Raw genomic sequence first — 9,395 nt, 5'->3', positions numbered from 1 at the left:
TGGTTACTCCTGAAAATGAATCGGAAATGTAGAGCACAAACAAAAAATCAAGAAAAGAAAGAAAGAAGGTGAATAAAGATCAAATGAACGACATGCATCCAACAAACTGAAACAAATTGAGATTTTAGATAAATCAATTAGGTTCCATACAAAAATTCAATTCGATTTTGGAGTGTATATACAAAAGCAAAGAGAAATTTCAATTTGATCTAAATTGAATATAAAAAGTCAAAAGAGAATACAGAGAGTGTACTTGAATTAACTTTTGCTAAAATCGATTTAAGTTGAATTGGAACTGAAACAGAAACAGATTGAGATTTTAAGTCAATCAATTAGGTTACAAATAAAAATTCAATTCAATTTAGATTGTTGATTCAAAATTGAAGATGAAACTCAATTACCTTTGCCACGATAATGATTCAAAATGGGCAAGATCGTTGTGTTGATTCTTCTTCTTGGAATTTACGGACATAGAAAAGGATGAATAAAGGATAGAAAACAAGAAAGCAAAACAAACGTGTCGTAGTGGAGAGGATGAAGACGTGGCGTGAGAAGTGTTAAATTTACTGTTTTGTCATCCCTTTGGTAAATGATAAAAAAACAGATAAATTGTTGAGGTCCTGGGTCGAACCCGGGATTCCGTCTAAACTGAAATTTAAAGTAACCTCAACTCACCACTAGACCATATCACATACTCGTTACGGTTAGCACGTTTTCTAGTATTGGTGTTTACATATCATTATTTTAGTATATAAATATTGTAAACTGATTTATAAGCATTTCTATATTAGTTATAGACCTTTATAAATTAATTTTTATAGATTTGTAAGTTTTTATAACTTTTAAATACGTCTTTATATATCCTAAACTCGATTGATTTTACAAGAGGTAAAAACCCAGTTTTATTTTTTATTTATATAAATTTATACGCCCTTATAAATTATTTTATACAGATTTATAAATCATTTTGGTTATTTATGTGACTTTATAAACCTTAATTCTTTTTTGTTTATGAACTGATGAGCTCTTGAAAAACGATTTATAAGCCTTTCTATATTAGTTATAGACTTTTATAAATTAATTTTCACATATTTATAAATCTAACAATACTAAAAGCAGGATATCAAGTCCTCTAAGCGCGTCCACGTCAGCTGAAAAAATCAGCCAATAAGAAACAGTGTCTTTGCCACATCACCTATTTCCGACGACTTGAGTTCATATCTTGGGTTTGTACATTTTGGTTTCTTATTTGCATTTTCTTTCGACCCACATCCATCCCAATATTGTGTAACCCTAACTTTGGAGCAAGTTCATCTCCCCGACTCTTCCACTTCGTCTTCATCAATTCGTTTTTTTTTCTAAGCTCCGTGAGCTCTCCATCATCAATGAGTTATGACCTCTTTAATGTCTTCTTTATCGTTTCATCTCTCTTTCTTCATGTATATAGATTGCTAACCGGTTCATCAAGATTTACTTCCAAACAATCTCCGAAAACCTCCGTCAAAATATCTTGAGCTGTGGTGATGAAATCCAACGGCAACTCACATGTCTCCACCGGTAAGTCTCCCGTAGCTTTTAATTTCAAGGTCATCCCATAAGGTTCATCAGAATCGGAACTACAATTCCGACTGATACATTTCTCAGAGGCGAGAAAGCTGCAAAAGGAGGGTCTCTTATTGGCCTAGAACTTCTCCTCATTGAGGACGAACAGGTGTGTGTGTTTTCTCATAAATTTTTTACATCTGTGTCTAAAGCAATCTCCAAAATCACTTACTAATTTATGTTCCTACAGGGCACTGTAATCGTATCATCAAGCCATTCTCAATATACATGCCGCTTCTCAAACCATGAACGATTATTTACGGTGCCAAAAGCAAAACGCTGATCACAGTTTCACCGTTTCTTTCTCATACAGCTTTGTTCTGTCTGTCTTTGATCAGATTCGCCACCCTATTGATGAAGACCGGTGAACACAAAACGTCTAGGAGGTACCATTTCTCACTATAGCATAACTACTTCACTGCTAATCGTAAAGTTAAAATGTTTACCGTATTGTTTGTTATTGGTTACCAATGTGATAGATATTCTATCATCATTTCAAAAACGAATATGCTTATATTTTTGGCGTAAAACTTGGGAAATTATTAGTTCTTTATCTATTTTAACTTTAAAGAGCTTCAAATGAAATATTTAGATTAGCCTTTTGAGCTTCACGTCTGTGCTACAGTATTGATTACTCATTGTATTATGTTAATCATTAAGTTAAATGTTTGCCATACTGTTTGTCATCGACGCATCGTTTGCCAATGTGATAGTTATTTCATCATCATTACAGAAACGTATATGCTTCTATTTTTCATGTAAAACTTGGGAAATGTTTTGTTCTTTACCTATTTAAACTTCACAGAGCTGTAACTGGAATATTTAGGTTGGCCTTTTGAGCTTTACGTGTCTGCTACAGTATTAGATTATGCAGAAATCAGAATAGTGTGCTCTTCAAGTAGTGAGTTGACGAATGGTTGGTGTTATGTTCATCTTGCTGCTGTGTTTACTCACCATACTTTGTGTTATTTTTAGTGATCATACCAACAAAAACAAGTACCCTCGCCCTCAGCTCAGTGTCATCCTCAAGGGTTTTCATGGACTATGATATCCAACCAACCATCGATTATTTGAACTGGTTAGTGTTTATGTATGCAACAGTTTTATGTTTTGACATTTTCGAGTGATGCTTAAATGTAGCCTCGCTCCAGCGACTAGCAAAGCTAATGTTTTGTAATTGTCTCAGGTTGGGTTCTAGCCCAGAGATTGCTTATCTGGTTAATGAGGAGGTATTGACTAAAGCTGAGACAATGACTATTAGGGAAATGTTCGCTTACATCAAGCAGGAATCTGCAAAAGTAAAATTACTGCTCTAGATTTCTTATTCAAAACGAGAAGCGTAGCTACTAAAATCACCTCCTTTTACACGATTGCAAGGCTTTATTTGCATACATGGTCACAACTGATTATGTTCTACGTAACTCTTCTAGGTACATTGCCTGCAGTGACTGTAAAACTAAGGCCACCAGAGGTCCTTCGTTGATGTACCCAAAATGTGGCAACGTTAACGTAACCAGTTTTGCACAGTATGAGATCTAAACTTGCTAATAAGTTACGTTTTGTTTGGAATTAACTCATTTTTTATCTTATTGACAAGTACCTAGCGAAGATCTCTGTCTACGACAATAACGACCAGTCTTCGCCCTTCTTGGTGATGCATGACGTGAGTAGACTGGGAAGCATGCCTCAGAATTAGTTGATAGCTACTTTGAGGTAACTTGCCATCGAAATATACATCACCAATTGATTATTTAATTTCACATTGATTTTTCTGGAATGTTAGGCTAATGAAAACCTAGGAGCTGACCATGAGATGCCTGTCCCCCAAAGCTTTAATCAACACCATTGGCCAGACACATAAGTTCAGTGTCAAGGTATCTGAATACAGCTTAACAGGCAATACTCAGACTACAATTGTCACAAAGGTTCTCTTTCTAACAGTTCTTCCACCTTTAGTATCATCAGATGAAAACCCACTTGCTCCAACGCCCGAATTAGCCTTGCAACGTCCTAATTCTGTTTGAGCTTTGACTCTTTTCTTCATTTTACATCTTCCAGTGTTGTTTTTTTTCTTCCTGCAAACATATACTTAATTGGTTAAGTTTTTTTCCAACCTAAATTAATAATGAGGATATCTTTTTGCCATACATACAACTCCTTCACGTAAAAAGAACTTTAATATTTAGACAATAAATTCCCCCGACTGCCTCTAAATTAGACCCGATCTGTCAGCTATGTGGAGAGAAAGATGAAACCTTAAACCATGCTCTGTTTGGAAGTTATCGAATACAATGTTTGGCTCTGCAATAATGTTGTTGCAAAGCTTGGAATCCTTGATAAGATTGATAAAGGAGAATGAAGATGAGAGCACAAATATGTTTATATGGTGGAGAATATGGAAAATGAGAAACATGCTTATATTTGAAAACAATAGAGAACACAAAATCTACCTTATAAAGAATGCGATCACGGACTTAAAGTTATGGAAGGAGGTAATGAATATAAACTTGAAAGAAGAAGATACGTCATGGATATCGTCAAATGAGAAAATAGAAATAGGTTAGACAATGTACAAGATGGAAGCAAGTACTTCCAAGGAAATTCCTCGCTGGATCAAACTAACTCCTCACTGGAAGCAGCGGCAATAGCTATACTAACGGCAGTCCAACAACTTGGGAGGCTTTCTTACAAGCATGTAACATTTCAAGGAGACCGCAAAGTGTGATGTGTTGTTAAAGCTACTATTTATGTTAACATAGAGTCCCAAGATTCAGTTTCATTTAATATATACATGTGGAAGACGTAGGATCCACTCTCAAAAGGTTGAATCTCCCAAATCCAAAGAGAACCACACTGCATTGTATATTGTTGTTTACGGTAAAAAATCCAGTTGTACCAAAGGATAGCACATTAATGGAGTTTGATTAAGCAAAAGAGACCACATCTGAGTTCTTAGAACTTGGACGTAATGAGAAACATAAGGGCAACATTATCAATAGGTCCCCAAATGAAAGTCTCCAAATGAATAGTACAAGGACTCACAGGGACTCACCTCATTTGTCCCTTATTTAGGGACTTTTTCTCTTCTTTTTTCCTCGGTCCTGATGTTTTGTGGCCCCTCCCCCTCCTTAGGAACCCTTAAGGGACTAACCGATAATGTTGGCCTTAGGCTAGAAACCACAATAGCTTTACATATTAGCTTATAGTCTCAAAAGTTTAGATAAAATTTCAATTTTTTTTTATTTTAGCATAACGTATATATCAAAGTTATTACCATATTTTTGTATATAAGTTTCATTGTTATGCATTTAGAAAAATGCTGAGATAAGTAATAGTAAGGTGGATTGTTTGCTAATGCCCTTACAATCAATTCGAAGATAATTGATGAGTATTATGATTCTGAATAGAACATCTGTCATCTTATTTTTTATTTAGAAAAAAAACAACTGAATTTTGTCGTACAATTATTTATTGGCTGTATTCCCTATTCTATAATTCAACTTTAAAAATTTGACTTACAAATAAGAAATTTATTGAATTTAGAACATGAGTGAATTGCATATGAAATAATCCTTTACCATTGAATTTGAAGGAGAGTGTTTCTGATCAATTAAGATTATTTATTTTTAAAGATGTTTTATTATCTGAATTAGTATTTGGATATAAAAATGAAAAAAAAATTAAGTTATTATTTAGCTACAGAAATGGTATATTAGAATCTTAAAAATGTAGTTTCAAAAAATTGTAATAGGAAGTAGTTTTCATAATTTACGTCCCAGGTTACAATATAAAAACGTTGCCCTAAGAAAAATAAAATTAAATTGTCAAATAGAGCAAATGTAATTGGACAAATTTGTTTGTTTCAAGAGACTAACTAAGACAATCCAAAAATAGAAACAAAACTCATAGTTGGACTGGTTTCAAACAGGTACATGCAAACACAATATTTACATTGCAAAACATACAGTCTATCTCATATAAAACTATATTATAAATCATTGATGATGAAGCTTACACTATAGGTCAACAAAACATCTCTATGCAGGGAGCCGCAAATATAATTTTAGTTTTTACTGTGAATATAAACTCAACAATATAATTTTTAGTTTTTACTTATATAAAATGTATATATTGAGAGATTACTAATTTATAATTTTAATGGGACCATATGTTTACATAGGACTTTCTAAAAATTATTATCTTATTATTTTATCGATTTATATCATATTTTGAACTGGCAAAACTTGGGACCAAAATTTTTTATTAATATATTATGTTTATTAATTTATCGAGATTAATTTATAGAGTTTCAACCGTATATCTAATTATGTATTTATGCTAATTATATTTTAACCGGTTTGGCTGTGTCTATTTATGCTAATAATATCAAATTTACACTAAAAGTCTTGGCAACAAAATAATACAATATGACCATAAACGAAGTTTGATTATTGATTACTCCATATTTAAACATTTTCATGTGCTAAGTGTTTCCATCTTCAGATTTTAACCGGTTATCTTCGTTATAAAATAAATTCCGTTACAGTACTTAGAAATATGCCACAATAACGGAGCACAAGCTTGAAGTAGACGTAACAATATTTAATATTTGGTTAGTGAGCTTATCAGATGAAAATTAAAAGGCCTTCTATGTTATATTTGAACAAACAAAAACTTATTTATCTATTATCTAATATTGTAAGAGGTGAAGTTATAAATTCATTGCAATGCAACCATGTCTATCATCACCAATAATGCATAATTGACTAGATCTGAATGAACATAAGATGCCTTATATGTTAAGAAACAATATTTTAGTCAAAGTTTTTCCATTTCTCAAGTACAAGAAGTTATACTTAGTTTGTCCATTTAAAATAATACATTTGTCGTTTTTTTGCCTTCTCTCTTTATTTCTTATTTTCATTTTTTTCTTATTAATAAACTTATTAGTACGATTAATTTATAATATAAGCAAATATAACCAAAAATATAACAAAAAGAAACAAATAAATGCCAAAAAACAACAACAATTGTTAATAATATCAATTACTAACATTCTACAAAACAATTCTAATAACTTTGAAAAATAGTTCCTCTAAATGAGAACTTCATTCTTCAATATTTTATAAACACTCACAAAAAGATACAATGGTATTAGAAATCTCGATCTCAAACACTATAAAAACCTACAATTCAGGATTAAAACATCAAAAACACTAAGAATTCGATCATTTTAGTTATATAATTGAAATTTGATGTATAGAACATCATAATCATACTCACACTCAAATTAACATAAAAGAAAATTTATACAAAATTATATTTTACGTAAAAACAGACTCATCAAAGGACCTCCTCCAGTGCAATAATAATAAAAGTGAAGAGATTTTTAATTTTTATACGAAAGAGAATAAGTAGGGACAGGAATCGACCTCAGGGTAGGCCTGAGACTTATATATTTATAAATATTTAATTTATGTATTATATTAAAAAAAATCATATTTTTTAAAAAAATATTATTTTTAATTATTTTTACGAATCCAGATCCGGATATCCGAAATCTGGAAACCACGGATCAGGATATCAATTTCACGGTTCTGGGTACCCTGAGTTTTATCTGGATTGTCCCAGGCCTATTACCATTTGCGCAACATCCCCATCTTTGCCTGAACGACAAACCAATATGAGCTTCGCCTCTCATCTCCAAGCGACCAACCTCATGGTGGTCGGAGCAAAATCGCCGGTGGATCGTCGCCGGAAGGCACTTGAGAGAGTGAATAAAGAGCTCTCAAGAGGCAAGTACGAAACTGCACTCTCTCTCGTCAAGCAACTCAAGGGAAAACATGGCTGCCTCTCTGCCTTCGCCTCTGCCAAATTGGTCTCTCTTCTCTCCTATCTCCTCTCTTTCATTCAAAGCTTCTTCTTTTAATAACTCTCTTCTTCGATTTTTTTTTTAGCTTCCGAAGAAATCACCAGTACTGGACACATTGGGTGGGTTGATCGATTCAGTCTCCAGAAGCTTTGAATCTGTTTCTGCTGAAGCGGTAATATTACTATTAGCTATCCAATTTTCAGTGTTTCTTGATTGCCTTTGGAGTCGTTTGTCTTAAGCAAAACTGGTTTTTAATTTGCAGAATTCAGTAAGAAATTTTCAAGAGCACAAAGCTATAACTTCTCCTTCTGAAGAAGATTGGTTCGCTGTTGTTCAGGTGAAAATCTTGTAGCAAAATAAGTTTTTTTTTTCTTTTGTGATTTAGCTGTCTATGTCCAGTTTCTTTCTACTTAACATGTTTATATTTCGTCATAGGATCCTTGTGTAATGTATCTATCTTATGGATGTGTATGTAGCATGAATCAGGCCATTTTCTGGTTGGTTATTTGCTTGGAGTTCTTCCAAGACGCTATGAAATACCAAATTTGGAAGCTATGAGGGATAATGTAGCCAGTGTAACTGGGAGAGTAGAATTTGTGGGCTTCGAGTTCCTCAAACAAGTGAGTTGTTTTGGTGCATAGGGAAAATGTTAAATGAATGCTCAAGCCTGTTATTACTGCAGGTTGGTGCTGCAAACCAATTTATGAAAGATGATGTGGATCTTTCGGTATGTAACTAAACACTCAAGCTGCAATAGACAGTTTCGGTTACTGGTTATTGGTCATTAATGTGTCTTTCCGTGGTTTATTTGGGATTGAGTTTTTTTAAGAAGACTGGATTTGTGACCATGTTGCGGGTTTACCGATCTTTTATGTATCATTGTGTATCTTCTTGACCAACATGTTTTGACTTATACCATGAAGGTCTCTCAAGGCTATATATCGTCCAAGGTAATATTTATCTCAAACTTACCTGTGATTGATATATAGATTTACATAGCTAGAGCTGTTTCTGTAGTGAGTGGTTGGAACTGTAAGTGCAGACACTGAACAACTTCTCTTGTGTGATACTTGGAGGAATGGTAACAGAACATATGCTTTTCGGATACTCGGAAGGTTTCTACTCCGATGTTGTCAAGGTTATGTCGTCTCAAAATGTCTTACTCATATGCAGAGAGATTAATTTCTTATGTTTTATAAAAAAATCTGATTTTGCAGTTGAACAATGTTCTGCAATGGCGAGGGTTCACAGAAATGGAAAAGGCGGCTCATATCAGATGGGCTGCTTCCAACACTGTATCTTTGTTACATTCATACAATGAAGCAAGAGTTTCACTAGCAAAAGCAATGGCCAAAGCCAAACCGATTGGTGCTTGTATTGAAGCCATTGAATCTGCAATTTCTAGACATTATATGTAAACTAATTTTGTATTCTTCCTAATAACTTCAGCTTCCTTTTAAGAGACACTGTATACATTACCGGATATGCAAACACCCAATTTAAACCACATAAGATCTCAAAAATCTTATGAAAGAGAGACCAGACTATTTTACAGGCTTAAACTCAACGAGGGTGGGTCATGGAAATGAAGTAGAAAAAATCAAAACGTTATATTTTTTAAAAAATTACTTGAAATATAAGTTGGCTATCACTTTTGAAAATATAATCAATTAAAAATATCTAAATTTATAAATTATTATTGAAATTTTTATAAATTATTTTTAATTATAAATGATTTTAGAGATTTAATTTAGATTTTTTTTTTTCCAATATGACTCAAAACAAAAAGTCAAACACAAAACTAACTCATGATTTTGGAATTCGGATTATTTACGAAAATACCATTTTTTTTTTTGAAAATAAAAGGTTTACTCTATCTTCTCATCTTCATTAAATATTTACAATATTACCATTGTCATCA

The 9,395-nt window shown here is 32.9% G+C and overlaps 1 protein-coding gene across 1 annotated transcript; it reads left to right on the top strand.

Moving 5' to 3' along the window:
* Nucleotides 1-7,159: 7,159 nt before the first annotated feature.
* LOC106347092 lies at nt 7,160-8,981 on the top strand. The gene is made up of 8 exons (XM_013786584.3): nt 7,160-7,480; nt 7,560-7,646; nt 7,737-7,811; nt 7,951-8,094; nt 8,157-8,201; nt 8,398-8,424; nt 8,517-8,612; nt 8,692-8,981. Exons 1-8 carry the CDS (start codon nt 7,286-7,288, stop codon nt 8,890-8,892), a joined length of 870 nt encoding a protein of 289 aa, XP_013642038.1. The 5' UTR covers nt 7,160-7,285; the 3' UTR covers nt 8,893-8,981.
* The last annotated feature ends 414 nt before the right edge of the window (nt 8,982-9,395 follow it).

This window comes from Brassica napus, chromosome C5, assembly GCF_020379485.1.
Source record: "Brassica napus cultivar Da-Ae chromosome C5, Da-Ae, whole genome shotgun sequence".
Classification (NCBI taxonomy): Eukaryota; Viridiplantae; Streptophyta; class Magnoliopsida; order Brassicales; family Brassicaceae; genus Brassica; species Brassica napus.
The sequence above is the reverse complement of the archived record's forward strand: the minus strand, read 5'-3'. Positions and strand labels throughout refer to the sequence as shown.

Bases quoted from the DNA above. Each gene is read 5' to 3' on its own strand.
- LOC106347092 (XM_013786584.3), top strand. From the start codon at position 7,286: ATGAGCTTCGCCTCTCATCTCCAAGCGACCAACCTCATGGTGGTCGGA. The intron at 8,095-8,156 runs GTGAGTTGTTTT...TTATTACTGCAG, and splicing joins GCTTCGAGTTCCTCAAACAA to GTTGGTGCTGCAAACCAATT. The intron at 8,425-8,516 runs GTAATATTTATC...CTGTAAGTGCAG, and splicing joins AAGGCTATATATCGTCCAAG to ACACTGAACAACTTCTCTTG.